Raw genomic sequence first — 22,837 nt, forward strand, 5'->3', positions numbered from 1 at the left:
GTAAATAGTTTAATTGCTTTTAAAAAATAAAAAAAATGCCAAACAAAGAAAAAAATCTAATCTTCCAAAAATATTTTCGAAACACCAAACTTCTTAGGGAAATTGTTTTGTCCCATGTTGAATCCTTGAATTGGGAGTCTGGCGTTTCATTTTTTTTTCCTAAGTATGAAATTGCGGAGAATAGCATTTACATGGGGGTGGAAAGATTTTCGGACCGGATTTTGGGAGGGAAGTTGTCAAACTTTTGAAATTCAAATTTTCACTTTACGGGTAGGTGTACGGTTGCTTACATCACGCCTGCAACCGGCTGCAACCGTTCCCATCATTACCTAAAATACCAATTTCCTTTCTTATTCTTTTTATTTTCCAATCTCTAAAAACCGAACTCTCTCTCTCTATAACTCTAAATCTCCCCTAAATTTTCTCTCAGTACCCGCATTTTATCTAACCCAAATCGTAAATTCTCCCTAGTTCTTATGAAATTTTCAGATACAGATCATGGAGAACACACCGAAAGCAGGGAACCCCACCACATCCGCCGATTCCAACGCAGTGGCGTTCATGGCGGATCTAACAAAGAAGTTTGGAAGTGCAGAGGAGGCAATGAAGGCCTTCGCCCTTTTCTCGGCAATGATGGAACAGGTCAAACCTTCCGCCGCAACAACCGCAGCACCACCACCGCCGACGATTCCGGAAGATTCGACGGCTCAACCCGCGAATTTACATGCAGAAGCCAAGTCGACCACCGGCGCGCCGGAGAGAAACGCGGCGGTGGGCGATGAACAGGAAGATGAGGGCGCTCTAGCCGTAGAACTCGAGCGTATGGCGGTTGTTGACCAGAGAAAGGCACAAGTTGTTGAGGGAGGGACCCCTATTTCTGCGAAGGGTGTTGGTGAGGAGGAAACCTTAGTTTTTGATGACGAGGCTGTTGAGGGGGAAACCCCTATTACTGAAGGAGTAGTGATTGAGAGGGAAACCCCGGAGAAATTTGTGGGCGATGAAGCCCTTGTTGCTGATCAGTTAGTTGCTGAGGGGGAAACCCCTGTTTATATTGAGGGGGGGCCCTTGGTTTGTCTGAGGAAGGAGAGTCCCCCGTCCTGAAAGAAATTTCGGTGCCCAAGAAAAGTGGGCTAAAATTTGTAGTAGATCTGGTGGAGAATCAAGAGGATAAAGACTCACCGGTGGATCAGAGAGAGGCCAGACTTAGGGCCAGAAGGAGCTTGAGGGACGAGATCGATGATCTCGCCCGACATACAGCAGAGGAATCCCTTGCGCCAGAGACAGGAGGCGGACAAGAGGAGCAGGTCCCGGGGTCTAGCAAGGAGGAGCATGAGGTAGAAGAACCCCGCTTGGCAGAGGAACGTAAAAGGAAAGGAAAGCATGCGGCTACCACCCAGACCAAGAAGTCCAAGAAGACCGCCACGGACAAGTCTGTTGAAACTCCACTCCCAGCCCCAACAAAAGTTCTTTTCGCTAAGGAACAGGTCGGCCCTACTCCGGCTAGTGAGTCCGAGGAAGAGGATATGGATGAGCAAAAGGAAGAGTTGAACTTCGAGCCAGCGGAGGTCTGGTTGACAAAAGGGCTACTCGAAGCGAAGGAGAAGTTTGAGGATCCAAAGAGGGCAGCAACCTACAAGGAGCGCAGCGGTAGCGGTAAGATAGCGAAATCTGGGAAACAGTACGATTCGGAAGAATTGCAGGAGATTGACTCAGACGAAAAGTTCCGTCAATACATTGGTGCTATTGGGTTTGAGTGGTTATTGAAACATAGCACTGCGGAAGTGCCGACAGTGTTAGCACGGAAGTTTTTCTCGACATTCAGGCTGAAACCCACCACCGATCTTGACGCGGACTCGATCACCTTTCGGCTGTTTACTGAGGAGCACGAGATGAGTATCAGGGAGTGGTCCCTACGGATGGGGTTGTTCACTCGCGCCGAGGATGATGAGGGCATTTGGAACGAACGCATGGCAGGAGCTCCGAAGTTCACCCCCGGGTTTAAGCCATAGTCTGCTTGGGAGTTTGTCACCCATCCTAAGGTGGGGCAATTCAAGACCAGCTATTCAAAAAGCTTCCATATTGAGAACCGCATCCTATGATTTGCCCAGACGTTTATAAGCTACAACCTGATGGGGACTTCCAATTCTGCCTTAACCACTGCTGACCTCTATTTTACATGGTGCATGGCGAAAGAAGTAAAGGTACACTTGGGCTATTGGCTGGCTCAGGCTTGTCATCAAATGGCCGCCAATCCCTCCCGCCACATGTATACATGTCATCTTCTCGGAGCCTCCAACGCAACACGATAATGAAGATAGCCAAGTCCGCGCCCGAGAGAGTCATGTGCGAGCCCCCAGAGATATTCAGCGTTGGTTATTTCTTCAACAAGGGCTTACTCTACATGCACGAGAAGGATGTGTGTTTCTATGAGGTGGGACGAATGGAACCCCAGGTGAAGACGGAGCATGATGGTGTTGAAACGGTAGCCAGTGTGGATTATGAAGAAATGAAAAAGGAGATGGGCGAGATAAGGAAAGAACTCGGCGGAGACCGGGAAGAGATAAAGGCCCTCAGGGACAGTATTATTGATCTGGTGGTGAGGTCATCCGCTTAGAATGATCGTATGGCGAAAGCCGTTAAGTTGATGATGATGATGACCCAGTGGATGGAGAAGAAGTTTCCCGAGCCCCAAAAGAAATTGCCCTTTGGACCCAGCAGCGTGTCCAAGCAACTAGGGCAGGAGAGCTCATCCCTCCAGCAGCCCCCACCAGTTTCCAAGCCCATGTTAGCCCCGTCCGCATCTAAGCCCTTGTCTGTGAAGAAGAATGTGTTGAAACAGAGTGAGAAGGAAGAGGAAAAGCCGGCGTCGCCGGCTAGGAATAAAGTGAAGGTGACCCGCCCCTATGTTCCACCCCAGTTTGGCTCCCGCGGGGGCCAGACCCCGAATTGAGACCCCCTAATGACCAAGTAACTTTTACTTTTCAGTTTTTATTTTTTTCATTTTTTTCCGTTTGTATATGTTTATATATTTGCTGTTTTGAACTAGTGTTTTTGCGTTTGTTTTTCCAGCATGCCTCATGATGTATATATATGTCTGCGTTATATGTGCATTCTCCCACTTAGCCCAATCTTTGGTCTAAGTGTGAGAAGTTTGTGTTTCTTTTAAGGCATGTTTTGGCTTTTTGTTCTGTTGTAGTTTCTCCCACTTAGCCCATTGCTCGGTCTAAGTGTGAGAAGTTTGTTTTGCTTATACATGTTTGTTTTTTTTTGTGCGTTGTGCTTTTTGTGTTTGTCGGTCTGTTCATACTTCCATGTTTCCCCCCTTCCACTGGGATCGCTTGGGGACAAGCTTGAGTGAAGTGGGAGGGGGAGGGAGTGTGGAGTTTGTGTTAATGTGAATAGGAGTCTTTAGGTCTAGGTTTTTGTGTGTTATTTGTGTGTCGCATGAGCTAGTGAATACAATAAGGCATGATTCCCTTAGTAAGAGCAATTGAAGATAGGATGCATGTCAACTTTGAGGTATTTTTCCTTAATAAACTGACATCGGTTTGAATGAAGTAAGAACGATAGAGGATGCCTTAGATAACCTAGTTGTGAAGCCCCACTATAAGAGTGAGTTATAAGCCTAAACACTTTGAGCTAACAAAAACAAAAAAAACAAGGGGGGTCGCCACTGAGTGCTTAGGGAGAAGAGTCTGAAGGAGAAAAAAGAAAACAAAAAGGGAAAATGAGGTATAAGCTGGACGAAGTCCAGGAAAAGGAGGTATAAGCTAGACGAAGTCCAGGGGAAAAATAAAATTAAATTCGAAGGTATAAGCTGGACGAAGTCCAGGGGATAAAAAAATGTATAGAGAAAAAAAAAAGAAAAGTGAAAGAAATCTAAGGGCAGGAAGCAATAGTAACCTGACCTAGTAATTAAAAGAAAAAGGGGACTGTAGGAAGGAGAAACTCTCATAACCCGAAGCATCAGTGGTGTGGCATTAACTTAAGAGTGAATCGATCCTAACATCCCTGGTGAGGAATGAGAGATCGAGTGAATCCAACAATTGGGAAGTCAATAGGCTATCTTGACAAACTGACAGACCGATTAGGTAGAAGAAGGAAAGGGGAGGATTTGAAGACTGTAGACGAATCGGATAGACCTTAAGCTTGTGGGGACGACTGCCCAAAAGTTGCAACTAGTTCATGCTTTGTTGTTTTTGTTTTCTTTAAGAGTTTGTTTTCTCTTTGTGAGTCTGTAGTGTCTCTAGGTCTAGGAGTTTGTGTCTTGTTTGTGTCTGTAGAGTCGGTCATAGGATAATCATGCATCAAAATTCGCCTTATTTCTTTTTCTTGTCGTTCAGGCTTGAGTACAAGTATGGTTTAAGTGTGAGCAGTTTGATAAGTCTAATTTCATGCATTGGTTAAGGGATTAATTCCGTGCATTTACGGGGTCTAACACATCTTTTTGAGCCAGGTGTGTAGAAGGTATCGCCAGACCTATGAAGAAGGAAGATAATTACAAGGCGAAGGAGATACGACGATAAAGTGAACATTATGAAGAAAAAATGACTAGACGGAGGAGATCGCTAAAGCTGAAGGGCAGAACAGAGATTTCTGCGAAGGCTTCTAGAAGATCAACTCTGCATCTATATAAGGGAGAGAGCATGCAACTCGTAAAGGATATTTTGATCTTATCTTTTTTCGGCTCTCAGTTCACTCGCACACTTCTACACATTTGGTTTTCGGAATTCGGGAGGGTTTGGGTTTTACTTTCAGTTAGTTGTTGTGTAACACCATCCTCACGTAGCGCAAAGAAATAATTACTGCTTTCATTTCCGTTTGTTGCTGCGAATTTCACCGAGCTTCGCTGTTCGAAGCTCGACTTGTTTGACTGTCGAATTACTGTTGAACCTTTCTATGCAATTTCTATTTTCTGTTAAGGCGATGTTGATTTCGAGTATGGATGATGTTTGTTTCTGAGTTTATAGTTATTTGCTTGAATGGATGCTTTTCGCACTTGATCTGTGGAGTTGAGATAGAATCGTGGATGGATTATCGTTGATCGGAGCAGATTTGCTGGATCGGAGTTTATGGAGTTGATTTTAGTCGTAATCGGGTTCGGATTGCTTGGATCCGGAGTGGATTAAGCGCCCGACATTTGGATCTGAAGCAGAGTGGGTTGATTGTGCATGAGTTTGATGTTTCATTTCTGTTTTCTGTTTACTTCGTCTAGTAGAAGTAGATCTGTTGTTTCCGATTAATAGTCAGTTTCCGACGACCGAATCTGTATGTTTTGTTTGAATCTAGATTATTACTCTGTTTTCTCCATGTTCGCGTTTAATTCAGGTAACAAGAAGCAGGTCGTTGTTAGTTAAATTCATAGTTTGTTATTTACAGCTTTTAATCCGTATTTTGCTGTTTTTTGGAAGATGGTCCCCACGGCATGTTACTTTCTGTCTAGCTAAATTAGGTAGTCGTTTACTAGGTCAAGGAAGTTTACTCGAGGTGTTGAAATTGAGATGATGATCCGTGTTTGCACGTAGTTTTCAGCTTCCTAGGTCTAGTGTTATATTTTATTCCTAAGTCTAGTAATAGCTTTCCTCAACCCAAAATTGCGTTGCAGCAGCCAATTCACCTTTCCAGAATCACCTAAGTGCATTCATACGCATCCATCTTCGTGGGATCGATCCCTATTTCCTTGTACTAATTTATAGTATAGCGGGTTGAGGGTTTTGAAGGCGGAATTTGTGTGTCCGACGACCGAGACTTCTGAGATCCTCTGAGTTCCTAGACCTCGTGATCTAATGGATTCTCTGGATTTGCGAAGCTTGACATAGCACAAAAGCGCACACAGTTCTCGCAGAGGACCCTTCATGTATAAATGGTGAAGTGTGGATAATATTTAGCATTTGAATTCAAATATTATGCTATAATTAATTTGTTGTTGCAATATTGAACATCTAGGTCATATTGAAAGCTTTTTGGATGTGTAACCATTTACTATGATATTTTGCAATACAAAACAATTATTAGTCACTCTATTTGATATTTCCATATTTAGCCTTATACTCCGACCAGAGCTGCGCCACCGGCTTCCCCATCAACTCCACAAAGAAATTCTCATAAAAGTTATGCCTCATCTTCTTATTCAACGCTGCCACAAACCCTGACCTCAGCTCTTCACAGTACTCCAAAAACCTCGCCGTGAAATCATACCCTTGGTCCCACCTCTCTCCCATCCCCCGCGACGCGAATCCCTTTTGATTATAGTTCGACACCAGTTTCATGTAATCGGCCATCCCCTCCACCAGCCCCACAGGCGCCTTCCCCTCGCCATCCCACTGGAAAACATGCGTGAGCTCGTGGTGGAGGATAGATGTGTACTCCCATTTCAGGTTGCCTTGGTAGCCTTGTAAGAAGAGGGCGCTGACGTTGACTTGTTCGCCGTAAGTTATAGTCTCCGCGCCGTCGTATTGTCGGATAAAAACCGTGGCTACTTCGACTTATTTCCGGTCGGATTGGTTGTATTGCTGGAAGATGTCCCAGATGAAGTAGTTGATGTCTTTCATGATCTCTAGTGTGTATGGGATTCCGATCTCCTTTTCGAACCGCTTCCCTCCTGGGTAGCTTAACGCATCGTTCATCGCCTTGTATTTCACAGCGAGGGAGAACGAGGAGGACTAGGAGGAGGAAATAGGGGACTTTCATGGCGGAGTTTTGTGTATTATTTTGTGGGATATATTTTGAGGAGAGTATATAGGAGGGTGTGGTTTGAAAGTTTGAATGTGATAGATTGCATACAATATGGTGTTGATTGTGTAGTCAAAATGTGGAAATTGACAAGCATCCATGTATGTGCACATGTAAATGGTAGTTAATTCTTGAATATTTAGGAGATGTATATGAGGAAAATGTAAAAAAAAAATTCAATGTAGTTTACCTATTTGTGTTTATATATAGTACTCTCTCTGTTCCTTATAATTTGTCACCATTTGACCCGGCACGGGTTTTAAGAAATGTAACAGAAAATGAGTTGAAAAAGTTAGTGGCATGTGGGTCCTACTTTTATGTATTAGTTTTATAATAAAATGTGAGTGTGAATGAGTTAGTCCACTACTAAAAATGGTAAAAGTGAAAGGTGACAAATTTTCAGGGACGGAAAGAGTAGTAATAGTATATACTCCCTTCGTCTCTAAAAGTAGACGACATTTGAAACGACACAGATTTTAATGCACAATTGGTTAAAGTAAGATAGATAGAGACAAAAAGTGATTGGAGTGTTGTTAGTGGAGAATGAGACTCACCTTATTTTTGAGAAAAAAGTTTCTTTAAATAAAATTGATCTATTTTTATAGGACATCCCAAAATGGCAAATGTGGTCTATTATTAAGGGATGGATGGAGTACTTAGCATGGTCGATCATACAGTGTTTATATTAGAGCTTATTAATTGATCGGTTAGCCATATTCAGTCACACCCTACTCCAGTGACGGATCTACGTTGGTACAAAGGGGTACGAGTGTACACCCAAAATAAAGTATGAGTAGTGGCCCAGTTGTAGACTTATTGCCTTGCCATTCGGGAGACTCGAGATTGATTCCCCTGAACACCAGCACATTATTCTTTTCAATATAGTACTATACATTTGTTCAGTCACTAATTTTTTAATGTATATGCATTTATTCAGTCACTATTTTTTCTTTCCCGTGTTATATTTCATGAATGGTTTTTATTTTCTTTGAATTGTTCTCTCTTTTTATTTACTACCACTCTATTCAATTATTTTTTTTCTCCTTTTGATTTACTATAATACATCTCTTGTAGTATTAATATTTTTACTAATGTAATAATTTTATCTTTTCGTTTCTTTCACATCCAAAATATCTAATGTATTTAATTTTCTCTTATAAAATATTATTTGATTCTCTATAATACATTTTTTTATCTTTATTATTTCTTGATCACTTGTAAACATTTTAATGCATTTTTAAAATTTCTGCTCATTCTAATCAATTTAAATTTGTATCTTTTCTACTACTTTTTAAAAGACAGACTAAAACTTTGCTTAAATAATTGACATATTTTTTGCAAAAATAATATATACTGCAAAAGTTGAAATAAATCATCCATAAAATATAAATATATAAGAACTTCCATTTTTATAGTATATAATTAAGTATATTAAAAATATAGATATAAATTGTGATTAAAAGATCAAATGAATTTTGAAAGTCTAAATTGATATAACTATTTATCTTACCCCAAATCTAAAATCTTGGATCCGCCACTGCCCTACTCCCTAGGTAGATAATTGGAACCAAATGAGATCAGTTATAGTTGGAATCGAAATGAAACTGAATAATTCAGTTATCGGTAGCTAAAAGTCGACTTTTTATTTCAATTATTGGTTAACCGATAATAGATTAACGAATATTCATTCCTAATTTATGTTCATTTTATACAAGTGTCTTGCTATAAATTCAATAATATATTAATACTAATATTTATTAACAAATAATCATATTATTTATGAGATAATTGATTATTAAATGTTTAAAATATTAACTAGAATATAACTACATACAAGGGACTGAAATCGAAAAATAAAGAGCAGAGAAAATCGAAAAAAAGAATTGAGAACGTGGAATACTAGCACATCAAAAAATTGAATGAAAAATCTCAATTGTTTTTTATGTTGGCGCAAACTGTTATAGGGGGAATTGCATTTAAAGCCATGAATAGTAAGAACTTTGGATTAAATCTATACATATATAAAAATAAAAAATATTTTTTATGTTCTCCGTAGCTTAGCCTTTAAATATATGTTCATTTACCCAAAAAAAATGACTTTTGGAAAAAAATAACAATAATGCTATTATGAATTTTCTAATGATAAATTAGGGAAGCGAAAAAAATTTATTTCTATTTGTGATAATTAGAAAAAGTAGAAGTGAAAACGTTTTTGAAGATATAGGATTTGGCTCTTGTCTGCAATTGTCATCCATATTTATTGGACTCTTCCCCATAGTGAATCTAATGTTTCACCTCTCTGCTTTATAGAACTTTCCTATAGATGTATGATCCGCTTCCGACCATGATGGCTAGGCCCGTAGGCGGTATGGTAAGCTCATCTGAAGTTTCTAAGATTTCATTTATATCTGACTGATAAAGCTCGTTTCATGCATAGTTTTGATGGTGGTTAATGTACTGAGTTGGGGAGATGATGTTAGAAAATGTTGAGTTTTAGTGTGCAGGATGGAAAATCTACTAAGTACATATGCGCCTTGATCAAGTCGAAACAGAAGGAAAAATGGACCAGAAGTGGAGCAAGCTGACCAAGAGGGCGAAAGATGAAGTGGCCATGTCAAGCAACCGTGTCGATTGATCAAGAGGATCAATTCACGATGGAGCTGCAAAAAAGATGAGTCAGAGGAGAGAGAATGCAAAGTTGTCCTCTTCTGCAAGGGCATTAATGCTGAATCATGAAGGGTATGCCCTAGGGATTGGAGCTGAAGCCGTCCTATAAAAGGAGGAGGAACCTGAAGGAAAATCATGATCGATCATCGAGAGTCAAAACTCTCGACACACACACACTCAGTTCCAGAATTCTGCACCAGAGAGATACAGTCATGGAGAAAGGAAGCTAGGTAGAAGGAGTTCCACCAGAAGCACACTCTCTACATCCTAACTTGGAGGGAGAGAGCCTAGTTAGCGAGAGTCAGCTGTTCGTTTGATGTTCATAAGCTCCGAGGAGCCGCTACACTTATTTCATCTTGTTTCAGTTTTGTTTTCGAGATACACGTGCTGAATCTACTGTTATTTTTAAGTTTCTTAGTTAAATCTCTGTTGCAAGTTTGTTTGTGGTTGAATCTTTAAATCTGAATCCGATTTTCTGTTTTGATTTGGAATTTCTGTGAAATGTTTGGTGCAATGAAGTTTTCTGTCGGATGCTTGGTTAGATCTAGAGTTTCAGAGTTTGATTTCGTTTCGTTCATGGTTACTGTTTTCGCCTATCGTTAGATTTCTTGGATATAGGTTCGTATTGTTTTAATCGTCGTTTGAATTCTTAGATTTAGTGGTTTATTGTTTGATTTACGTTAGATCTAAGTTTACGTGCGTTACCTTAGCATGGAAATATGGTAGTTACTGTTTCATCTGCTGTTTAGTCGGTTGAATTGCATGGATCTTGTGTTAATTTGTAGTTTTCCTCTTTTTCGCTACATGTTCTGTTTCGGATATGCCATTGTTGATTTGTTAGTTTAGCTTGTTTGTTTGGGGAAAAAGACGTCGTAGTTAGTTAGTGTAGTAGGTCTCTGTCACCTTTAGCGTTTCCTTTCAGCTTTATTTGCATCACTTTAAATAGGTAGTGGTCCAGTTCCTTTTTCGCTGCTGCAGTATACTTTTCATTTTTTTCTGTCAGATTCGATTGATCAGTCAGAAGTAGAGGTGCCCACGGTTCCGGAACCGCCGGTTCTGATTTTAGAAACTACCGAACCGCGAGGGTGTTTCGTAGTTATGGTTACGGTTCCAAAACCGTCGGTTTTGGTTTCGGTTCCGAACCGACGGTTTTTTACGGTTTTTCACCATTCCGAACCGGCAATTTTTTACGGTTTCAGCTTGGTTTCACGGTTTTCCAGCGGTTTTTCACGGTTCCAGTTTAGAACCGGCGGTTCCGGCACGGTTTCGGTTCAAAATTTTTTGAACCTGAACCGAACCACGGTTCAAAAATCGACGGTTTCGGTTCGGGTAAATTTTCACGGTTTCGGTTTGAAACCGTAACCGGCGGTTATCGTTTTAGTTTTAACCGTCGGTTCGATAAACCTTGGGCAGGTCTAGTTAGGAGTGCTAGTAGTTCAGTCATGTTTCCCCGTAGTTAAGTCCAGTTGATCAGTTAGATAAGTTCTTTTCAGTTCACCAAGTCAAGTAGGATAAATCTTAACCCACTTTGTATGCGTGGCAGCAGTCATCCCCAAAATGTCAACAACATATGCCGAAACAACTTCATCTTTGTGGGATTCGACCCTTACTTCCCTTTATTAATTAATAGTATCGTGGGTTTTTTTTAAAGGAGGATCGACGATGGTTCCCCATCTACCCCCAGAAGTGACTCGGACCCCCGGCCTAACGGTCGGAGGTGAAGCGTCTTACCATCGAGACGCGCTTCGTTGTCGGGATGGGAAGGAACGAGTCAGCCAACCTTTCCCCAAGCACGGGTCCAGACCAGTTAACCTATCAACCCAATCAAGGGGACGTCGTTAACCGAGGTGAAGCGTCTTACCATCGAGACGCGCTTCGTTGTCGGGATGGGAAGGAACGAGTCAGCCAACCTTTCCCCAAGCACGGGTCCAGACCAGTTAACCTATCAACCCAATCAAGGGGACGTCGTTAACCTATCTCCCCCAGGGCCTGGGTCCAGGCCAGGACTCAAGAACCCCCCAGGGGAAATTAATCCCCAAGATGCGCCTCCCAGGGGTCGAACTCGTGACCTCTAGGATGGCGCGGTATCATTGCCTCCCTCCTCAACCACTTGAGCTAAGGGGCTTGGATTTAATAGTATCGTGGGTTAAGGCTTTGAAGGTTCTCCATTCTAGATCGCACACCCGACGACGCGTAGATAGAGCTTAGGAATCGTTTTGATCATTCGATCGATGTCCTCTTGATCAGTCTGCGATATTTTGTTTATCATATTGCGTGAATTAAGAAAGAAGCAACTCTCACTGACTTTTTGTATTTGCAGCTATGTAGTGGTTCCGGCAAGATAAAGGTGTTATGGATCTTTTACATAAATATCTCTCTTGATATATTTTTCATGTTTAACATTTTTAAGCACAATATAATTTGTTTGTTTATCTATATATATTTGACATCAATTATATTCGCGAAGCCTATCATCACCTTTCAAAACTCAGGATCAATATATATCCATGTAAATATAATTCCTCGGTCTTCAATTATTCAATTTATTCTCCTTTAAAACAGTTGAATGATATAATTATTTGATATTCCCATATTTAGCCTTATACTCAGACCAGAGCTGCGCCACCGGCTTCCCCAACAACTCCACAAAGAAATTCTCTGAAAAATTATACCTCATCTTCTTATTCAACGCCGCCACAAACCCTGGTTTAAGCCCCTCACAATACTCCAAGAACCTCGCGGTGAAATCATAGCCCTGATCCCACCTCTGCCCCATCCCGCGACTTGCGAATCCCTTGGGATAATAGTTGGACACAAGTATCATGTAATCGGCCATCCCCTCAACGAGGCCTATCGGCGCCTGCCCCTCGCCGTTCCACTGGAAAACATGCGTGAGCTCGTGGTAGAGGAGAGATGTGTACTCCCATTTGAGGTTGCCTTGGTACCCTTGTAAGTAGAGTGCACTGACGTTGACGGTCTCACCGTAGGTTATGGCCTCTGCCCCGTTGTATTGCCGGATGAAAACTGTGGCGACTCCCACCGGTTTCCTGTCGGATTCATTTTTTTGCTGGAAAATTTTATAGATGTAGTTGTTGATCTCTTCCATGATCTTTAGGGTGTATGGGATTCCGATCTCATTCTCGAACCGCTTCCCTCCCGGATAGTTCTTTGCGTCGTTGATCGCCACGTATTTCACGGCCAGGATGGCCGGAAGATGGTGGAGGGTTTGGAGGATGATTAGGACAAGGATGAAATGGGGCAATTTCATGGCTGAATTCATAGAGTTATTATTTTCTTATCCTTCTATTTTGCGGTGTACATGTTAGTAATATATACGGAATATATAGAACTTGAAGAGTGTGGGTGGTTTAAAGATGAGAGATTTGCATACCTTCAAAGCATAATTCCATTTATAATTTACTTGTTGATTATGCAGTCAATATAATTTAATCTGCATACCTTCAATGAGTAATTGTCAATCTGCCATCTATAATTGCAAATAATTGTTAATTAGTTGTAACATGCATTTTCTAAGAAGAATATGGGAAACTATGTATATTGAAATAATTATTAATGTTATTTGCATGATGTATGATTTTGTATATAGTACTTCTACATACATTTAGCGAAATACTGGTAGAGCAATTTCTAACTCTACAAGTAATAATAACTAATGTAATTTGTATTATGTTCGAATTAGGGGTGGGAAAACATTGGAATACCGAAATATCGGCCTTATTGTATCGAAAAAATACCTGGTATACCGTGATTTTCGGTATACCTTCTAAAAAATACCCTTCCCAAATAAGTTTGGTATTTTTGTTATAATACGTTTCAAATACCTTTCCTATCGTAGAATATGTTTTTATATAAAAAAAGATAAATATGACAGTAATTATCTTTATACCTTTTCATTTACCTTTCCTTGGAAATACTCTTATACAATACTTTATCAGTCGCACAAGAGTATGCACTTTTAGTTTGTAAAACTTTAACTAAAACTTTTTTCCTTCTAATGAGGTGAAATTCATTCTTCACTAACAATATTTAAAAAAAAATTCTCTTATTTTTACCAATTATGCATTAAAACTCTGCTCAAACAAAAATGCATGATCCATTATTATGAGAAATAATTTAAGCTCGAATTTTGAAACCCATTAAGCAATAAATGTAGGTTGGCCCGTAGCCCTATTGAGCTCGAATTTTGGACTTAATATTAAAAATTGAAAAGTTGACAACTTGATACACAAACGCTCTCATGACAAAATATTATAACTACATACAAAAAGTTGAAAACTTTATGTATATTGATTATTTTCTTTAACTATTAGGTATTTTATAAATTACGAGATACTCGCCTAACTTTGAAAGTAAAAGAATAGTTTTGCATTCCAACTGTAGTTTTCGTATGTAAATGAAGGAAACGATTATTTTAAAATTTTGAATACATAAAGAATAACTGAAAATGCATTTATAAATAACTCTGAAGGTTACAAGAGAACAACAATACAATGTTACTCACTCTGAAAACATCACTAGTTTTGTAATACAAGATTACTTGTATCGATTCATGCTTCGCGGCTACGAAGCGGGATTGAAAGATTGAACGAGAGAATTCAAGCCCGTGAAAGCGGTATAGATTGAGAGCGGCGATCAATGAGAATTAAAACTAGAGTTTTGGAGCAAACCCTAGTTGTCGAGGAGAAAAATAAAAATTGTTTTATTAGATTTCTTACGTGTTAATGAGACAAAACGTTCCATTTAAACTTGCCCTAGTGATTCGACCTCCAAAATAAGATCTAAAAGTGATAACTAACTAATAAAATAAACTAAACATAAGAGCATGCGCAGCGGTGGACGGACGGCGTCCGTCCGTCCGTGCCACGCGCTGCTCGCTGCGAAGAGCACGTCCGTGCCAGCTAGCAGGCAACGAGGCGGCACGTGTTTGGGCAACGACATAGCTGTTGCCTTTGAAAAACAATTTTATTAAAAATTCGGTATTTAATTTTTAAAAATGATAAAAAAATAAAAAATATATTTTCCGAATCTCAAAAATATGGCCGTTTTTTTGCCCGTTTTTCTGAATTTTTTTTTATTTTTTCCCCCCAAAATCATCTATAAATACACACATTCATCATCCATTTATCACTTCAAATCATCTCTCATTCATAATTCTCATACAAACTATCTACACCTTCATCTCTCACTCAAAACCTCAAATGGATTTCACCTGACCTCTTCGACGAGTATTTGCATATCGGTGAGTCCACTGGAATCCTTTGTCTAAAAAATTTTTGCGATGGCGTTCGTTCAGCCTTCGGTGATGAATTCCTTCGGGTACTGAGAGGAAGGAATTTTACACGCGTGTCGTAGGCGCGCGTCCCTTCCTATTCAACAAGATTTATAAGTTCCCACTTTCCAAAATACTATTAATTAGCATATGGTAAGTTAGGGTGTCGAACCCACGAGGAACGGTAGCATCTGCTATGTATTTCCACACTTAGGAGTTGGTTTTGGCGATGCCGCCACGCTCTAAATTGGGGGTGGGAACTAAACTACGGAATGCAAAAACACTTAAGCTAAGATTGAGAACTAAAAGGGAAAATAATATACAAGTAAAAGAAAGCATTTAAACTGGAACGCAGACTGGGCAAGTTGATAAACTGGGCAGTTTGGCAGCAAGATCAGGACAGTGGCGAGAACTCTGTAAAATAACATTTTCGAGAATAAAAGGAACAAGGGGAAAGAAACCAGCTTTTGTCACGGAAATTACTAAGTAAAAGAAGCAAAAGGAACTAAGTAGAAGGCTGCTAAACACTTAACTATGCTAGAGAAACACAATCAACAAGTTAACTACCTAATTATGCCTTGAAAACACCAAATGAAAAGCTGAAAATTAAAGCACTTAAACATGATGAAATAAACTTAAAAACAACAACAATGGAGGATGAATAACAATACATGAAATTAAGCAACAAATATTAAACTTAAAACATGCTAAACTAATTAATCTAGGTGATTTAAACTCTAAACAAGAACACAAGAACACAAGAACTAAGAGTAAATGCTTTCAAACTAGAGAAATAAATACACCAAAGCTCTTAAAGATCAGCCTCCAACAACCATTAACTAGAGAGTTAAGATGCTGGAAAATGAGTACAAACAAGGAACTAGATCATTCAAAGCATTAAAACACTACATAACTACAAGCTTCACCCCATGGTGAGCAAAAGTGGCAATGGCTGCCTTGGTCCGAAATTTCCTTCAAGGATGAGAGAAAACTAAGCTTAGAGAGAGAAAACTAAAACTAACTAAAGCTAAAGTGATAAAGTGGGTGGTTGAAAAGTTAGGCCAAAAGATAAGTTTTGTTGATTTTGTTACACATCTTCCAACCAATCTGTTGTAGAAGTCTTATCCACTCCCCATGATGGTAGTTGGCTTCTTTTGTCTTCAAAAGTGTCGCTTGTGGGCGTTGGTAGCACAAGGAATCGTCAACTTTGCTTTCAAATGCGACTTTGAATAAATGTCAACATTGCTCGGACACTGGCCAATCCATCAAACTGGGCAGTTTGTGTCTTGTGGATTCCTTCCTTCTCAAACTACTAAATTTGCATCCAATTTGCCTCTACTTTTGCATGTAATCCAGAATCCATTCCATTAGCATGCTAGTCGGACCATTCCATTCATTTCCTGCCAAAAAGCATCTTTTTTATGCAAATATTCAACTAATAAGTGCGAAAAAGTGATCGTTTCAGAGTGACAAAAACTAGCCTATCAAACCTCCTCACACTTGGATCATACTTGTCCCAAGTATATAGTTGGACTTTTCATTCAACTGCTAGTTTTAGTCACTCCCCTCTACTTTCTAGACACACACATACACTAAGACATTTACTAAACACAAACACACACAACGACTCGAGAAACACATGAAAGACAAACCAAGCAAGTTGTATGAAAAGCGTAATGATACCCCCAAGAACCAAGCTGAAACAGATTTTAAAACATAATTATCTTCATCGAACAATGTGGTTCCAACCGTCGGTCTCATCAAGATAGTTAAGCACATATCACAAGCAAAAGATTCACTCTCTAGCCCTCTCTAATTGTAAGGACAATTCTCTCAAGAATAATGATGAAAATGCAATCAAGGAGATATCACTTTATCACATGTAGCTCAAGAGGGTCTTTTACGGGATGTAATGGGGCTTTGGACCATTTAAATATTGTCGGTTAGATCCTAGGGGTCCTAAGCTATTGAGTGTATTCAACAAAAACTTGTGCTTATTCTCCAAAAGGGTACTTAGAAACTCCAAACATAATCACCTATTATCAAACCAAAACTAGAGATGCACTTCACTTTCTTCTTCTTCTTCTTCTTTTTTATCTTTTTTTTTTCATTTTCTTCTTCGATCTACCTTCCCACTCTTTCCTTGCCATTTTCTCTTTGTTTATCTTCTTTCCTTTTTTTCTTCTTTTTTTGTTTCTTCTTTTTCTTTCTTCTTCTGTTTTCATTTCTTCTTCTTTTTTCTTCCTCTTTTTCTTTTCATGATAGCCACTATTTTTTTTTGTGGGGGAGGCAGATTTGTTTGGATGTTCACAAATGCAATCTCTTTTCTAAAAGGGGGTCATCATGTAGGAGTAACTAAGAACATTTATTTTGCACAAGAGGGGAAACCATTTTCTAACTTGAAAAGAAATGTAGGCTCAAGGTTTCAAAATGACAACTAGGGGTAGCTCTTTTTGGTTGATGTAATCACAAAGAATAAAGCTCAATTTGGCTTTTTCTAGTGCCCTCTATTTATGCCATAGTGACCAAGGGATATCAACTATCATGCAATGCAATGTCATTCCACGCTCGAAAACATGTAGAAAGTGTTCTACTTTGAGGCTTTGAACCTTACCATTTATGGGCTTTTATGCAAGTGATAGTGCTTCACATTTCCATCGTACTCAACTTCATTCAATCAAAACCACAAGTTCATGAATAGATTTTCAAAACAAAGCAAGTCATATTTTTTTTTACGATTCAATAGGGGGATCATTACCAAATCATGCATCAAGGCTTACAAATAAGATAAAATACAACACTTTACAAAAACCACACAATACAACACGACCAAATAACAAAACAAACCCCTCCTCACACTTAGACCTTGATTGCCCTCAAGCAAGTTTGGCTAAAGTGTTGGAAAAAGAAACACATCACATAAAACTTAGAAAACCAAGAACAACACAAAACAAACCCCCTCCTCACACTTGGGCGTTGCTTGCTCGAGAGTAAGTAGACCAAGTGTTTAGAGAGAGATTACTAACAACACAAAACATTCATAATGGCCGACAAGCCACAAAACATGCAAAACAAGGCCGGCAAGGCCATAAAAACATAAAACTTTAAGTAAACACATACATCACACACATAACGCATATATACAACAAATAAAAGAGAGGGTTGGATAGAAATCACCTCCCCCGTACAAAGCGGGGGGTAAGGGCTGATGTGACAGGTGGTAGCGGAGCTAGTGCAGCTGCCTCCTTGGATTTCGATCCTAGGCTCATGTGCTGGCTTGGCGGTTCCTTCAGGTTCGACTACTTTACCCACTATGGCATCCAGACTGCCCAGCTCAACAAACTGGGCAGGATACATGTGTTCTTCCGAAAAAGCATCGTCGAATCTTGCTTTCCAATCCTTCCAAGTAGATGCATTCAACTTTCTTTTAGGATCCCTATAGAGTTCGGAACTCTTCTCTGAACTCATGTAAATCATCGAAACATTGGGGCTTATACACAACATATTGTCGATCGAGGTCCAACCGATCACCTCCTTATGCCTCTTCAAAGCTTTGATTGGCTTGTCCTCTCGACTCTCGTCCAGGCTACTATTGCTGATCATGGGAATGATCTCCTTTTCTTCCAAATATTTGAGTTTGGAAGGAAATGCATTCAGCTCCAATTTAGGTAGATGAATCTCCAAATGTAGCAACTCTTTCTCCACTCTTGGACTGGGCAGTTCATTCTGACTGGGCATTTTCTTTGGATCGGAGAGTTTACATCTCTCAGGTGGGTTCGTGTGATTCCTCTTCTTGCACCAAGTCATTATTTCAGCCTCTATCTCCTCACTACTAAGCCTTTGAGTGCTGAACAACTTGCATTTATTAAGTTCTTCGATCTCAACTTGTTCTTCAATGAAGGGCAATTGATACATATCTTGCAACAACTCGGCTTCAAAAAAGTCAGGACCTTTCAACTCTTTGATCAACTTCTCACATTGGCCATTTTCCAACTTACTATTGATGATAACGGGTGGAGTGTCATTTTTCCCAAAGCAGACATGTTTGAGGTTAGTGGGCAGTGGCGTCAACTCCAATTTAGGTAACCGAACTTCCAACGGTACCAATTCCTCTTCTGCCCTCAAACTAGGCAGGTTGCACTGACTGGGCAGTTCGTCTGGATTGGGCAGGTTACTGGCAGATTTTGCACGTTCCAATTTGTTGCACCACTTCATGATGGCCGCCTCTGGTCTCAAATGCATGGGTGTCGGCCCATCGGGTTGAATGATGATGTTCACTTCAATCTCCTCATCGCTATCCTCTTCATCTTCAAACCAAGCAGTCTCCTGACTTGGGCAGTGTGTTGCACTGGGCAATCTGAGCCCCTGTTCCAATGATTCCCTTGGTCCGCTATTTGAGTTATTGTCGAATGAAGCTTTCAACTCTTTCTTGGACCTAAAGGTAATCTGATTAAGAATCTCCTTCCTTGGTGGTTGCACTTGAGCCGGAATTCCTCCACCATTCCCACGCATATCATTGATGGATGTCGCCAATTGTGTCATTTGGTGTGCAAGATGATCAAGACTAATCATTTGCTCATATTGTTCATCTTGCATCTCATGCACCACACTGTAATTGTCCATCAAGTTTCTTTGCATGAGTTGTTGGGATGTGATTAGATCCTCCATCATTTCTTCTAAGCACTTTGGTGGAATTGGCTGATGATTTGATTGATATTGGTCGAATTCTTGTGGCTGGAAACACGGAGAGAAATCACTTTGATCCGGAGGCCAATAAACATGATTTCCATCGGACTCTTGGAAAGCTTGGTGATGTACTTGTGGTGTTGGACCTTCATATTGTTGGTTCGGATTGGTCCATTCAAAATAGGAGTAATCACCCCATCCATGATCGTAAGGATCTGTGAAATAATCCATGTTGCCCTTTAATGGCTCACCACTCTCATCATTGTCTCTTGAATTGATTTCCTCCAAACCTTCTGACTCTTCAAACTGGCCATTCTGTGGAACTGGACAATTCGAAGAACTGCCCTGCTTATCTTCTCAAACCACCTTCCTCACGCAGTCTCTTCGTCGTCTTCACAATTTTGATATCGAACAGAAAATTTGGGGAAGAGGACCTGCTTGAAACTAAAAAATAAAATAAGAAAAAGAGAAAAAACAACAACAACAAAAACAAGTCAAAAACTATATACACTAAGTGTAGAAAAACATAACAAGACAACAACACCGTTCCCCGGCAACGGCGCCATTTGAGAGGAAGGAATTTTACACGCGTGTCGTAGGCGCGCGTCCATTCCTATTCAACAAGATTTATAAGTTCCCACTTTCCAAAATACTATTAATTAGCATATGGTAAGTTAGGGTGTCGAACCCACGAGGAACGGTAGCATCCGCTATGTATTTCCACACTTAGGAGTTGGTTTTGGCGATGCCGCCACGCTCTAAATTGGGGGTGGGAACTAAACTACGGAATGCAAAAACACTTAAGCTAAGATTGAGAACTAAAAGGGAAAATAATATACAAGTAAAAGAAAGCATTTAAACTGGAACGCAGACTGGGCAAGTTGATAAACTGGGCAGTTTGGCAGCAAGATCAGGACAGTGGCGAGAACTCTGTAAAATAACATTTTCGAGAATAAAAGGAACAAGGGGAAAGAAACCAGCTTTTGTCACGGAAATTACTAAGTAAAAGAAGCAAAAGGAACTAAGTAGAAGGCTGCTAAACACTTAACTATGCTAGAGAAACACAATCAACAAGTTAACTACCTAATTATGCCTTGAAAACACCAAATGAAAAGCTGAAAATTAAAGCACTTAAACATGATGAAATAAACTTAAAAACAACAACAATGGAGGATGAATAACAATACATGAAATTAAGCAACAAATATTAAACTTAAAACATGCTAAACTAATTAATCTAGGTGATTTAAACTCTAAACAAGAACACAAGAACACAAGAACTAAGAGTAAATGCTTTCAAACTAGAGAAATAAATACACCAAAGCTCTTAAAGATCAGCCTCCAACAACCATTAACTAGAGAGTTAAGATGCTGGAAAATGAGTACAAACAAGGAACTAGATCATTCAAAGCATTAAAACACTACATAACTACAAGCTTCACCCCATGGTGAGCAAAAGTGGCAATGGCTGCCTTGGTCCGAAATTTCCTTCAAGGATGAGAGAAAACTAAGCTTAGAGAGAGAAAACTAAAACTAACTAAAGCTAAAGTGATAAAGTGGGTGGTTGAAAAGTTAGGCCAAAAGATAAGTTTTGTTGATTTTGTTACACATCTTCCAACCAATCTGTTGTAGAAGTCTTATCCACTCCCCATGATGGTAGTTGGCTTCTTTTGTCTTCAAAAGTGTCGCTTGTGGGCGTTGGTAGCACAAGGAATCGTCAACTTTGCTTTCAAATGCGACTTTGAATAAATGTCAACATTGCTCGGACACTGGCCAATCCATCAAACTGGGCAGTTTGTGTCTTGTGGATTCCTTCCTTCTCAAACTACTAAATTTGCATCCAATTTGCCTCTACTTTTGCATGTAATCCAGAATCCATTCCATTAGCATGCTAGTCGGACCATTCCATTCATTTCCTGCCAAAAAGCATCTTTTTCATGCAAATATTCAACTAATAAGTGCGAAAAAGTGATCGTTTCAGAGTGACAAAAACTAGCCTATCAGGTACCCACCACCGATGATTGTCAAAGGTTGCTTCATCTTCTCGAATCAGTCCATGGCTTTCCCGGCATGCTTGGCAGCATTGGCTGCATGCATTGGAGGTGGAAGAATTGCCCGATTGCTTGGAGGGGGCAACACTTAAGCGGTCACAAAGGCGGAGGCCCAACACTTATCCTTAAGACGGTCGTCGACTACCGCCTATGGATTTGGCATGCATATTTTGGCGTTGCCGGATCCAACAACGACTTGAACGTGCTCTATTCTTCACCACTCTTCAATGATGTGATGAATGGTGTAGCACCGGCGATCAACTTCACCGTCAACGGAAATGCATACCACATGGGTTACTATCTCGCCGATGGTATCTACCCAAGGTGGTCGACTTTCGTGAAGACGCTCAGCAACCCGCACGACCCGAGACGGGTTCTTTTTGCGCAGCGTCAAGAGTCCGCGTGGAAAGACATCGAAAGAGCCTTCGAGGTCCTTCAAGCCCGATTCAACATTGTGAAGGCCCCAGCTCGGCTGTGGTACGTCAATAATATCGCCGACATCATGTTCACGTGTATTATCTTACACAACATGATTATAACCGACGAAGGACCGAGGGCGGCTAGCTTCTACGATGAGGATGAAGCCGGAAGCTCAACCCGAGGTCTCCCCCACGCCAAGGTGTGCATACGACGGTGGGCCAGAGGATCGAGACAAGGCACACAATGCGCGATACCCGAACCCACATTGAGCTACAAGAAGACCTAATCAAACACATGTGGGCGAAATTCAGCAACGCATAGTGGTTTTTTTTATTTTAGGATTTTAATTATGTAATTTTTAATTTTTAGGATTTTAATTATGTAATTTTAAATTTTTAGGCTTTTAATTATGTCTTTTTAAATTTATTTGTAATTTGTAATGTTATTTCGGTTTTTTAATGAATTTTCATATTATGGAAATGTTTTTGTTTAATTGAATTTTAAATTGAATTGTGCTCGTCCTTGCGGAAGAGCACAGCTGTGGTTGTTGTGCTATTTCCAGAGAGCAGACAGAAAAAGTGGGGTTTGGCCCACAACCGTGCCGCTGGCAAGAGCACGGTTGTGGATGCTCTAATCTTGAAGATGTTTTAGGCGTTGAGTGTGACGCTGTGTTCGGAGAGCAACTGAATCATCTTGCATTGGGGATGGTTCGCGCTCCGGCTGCGACCCTCCACTCAGTCTCTTGTAATTCTTGTTGCACATCGTCCTCTTCCTCTTCTTGTTGTTCATTTGTGCTTCCCGTATTATGTTGCCTCTTTGATTGGTCCTATAAAAAAGATATTTTTATTTTTGATAATTTTTTCTCTATTGAATGTGATAAACTCATTTTCCACTTATAATACTTTAATCGCCTTTTCTTTTTATCTCTATTTATATTTATTAATTAGTATGTATTAAAATTTATGTGTATCTCAAAATATGTCCAAAGAGA

At 40.0% G+C, this 22,837-nt stretch overlaps 1 protein-coding gene across 1 annotated transcript; it reads right to left on the reverse strand.

The window, feature by feature from the left end:
- Nucleotides 1-11,974: 11,974 nt before the first annotated feature.
- LOC121804192 lies at nt 11,975-12,667 on the reverse strand. Its single transcript, XM_042203721.1, has one exon. The coding sequence runs from the start codon at nt 12,665-12,667 to the stop codon at nt 11,975-11,977; it is 693 nt and encodes a 230-aa protein (XP_042059655.1).
- Between the last annotated feature and the right edge of the window lie 10,170 nt (nt 12,668-22,837).

The sequence above is a fragment of the Salvia splendens genome, chromosome 5 (assembly GCF_004379255.2).
Source record: "Salvia splendens isolate huo1 chromosome 5, SspV2, whole genome shotgun sequence".
NCBI classification, from domain to species: domain Eukaryota; kingdom Viridiplantae; phylum Streptophyta; class Magnoliopsida; order Lamiales; family Lamiaceae; genus Salvia; species Salvia splendens.

Coding starts and splice junctions, on each gene's coding strand:
- LOC121804192 (XM_042203721.1), bottom strand. CDS start 12,667: ATGAAATTGCCCCATTTCATCCTTGTCCTAATCATCCTCCAAACCCTC.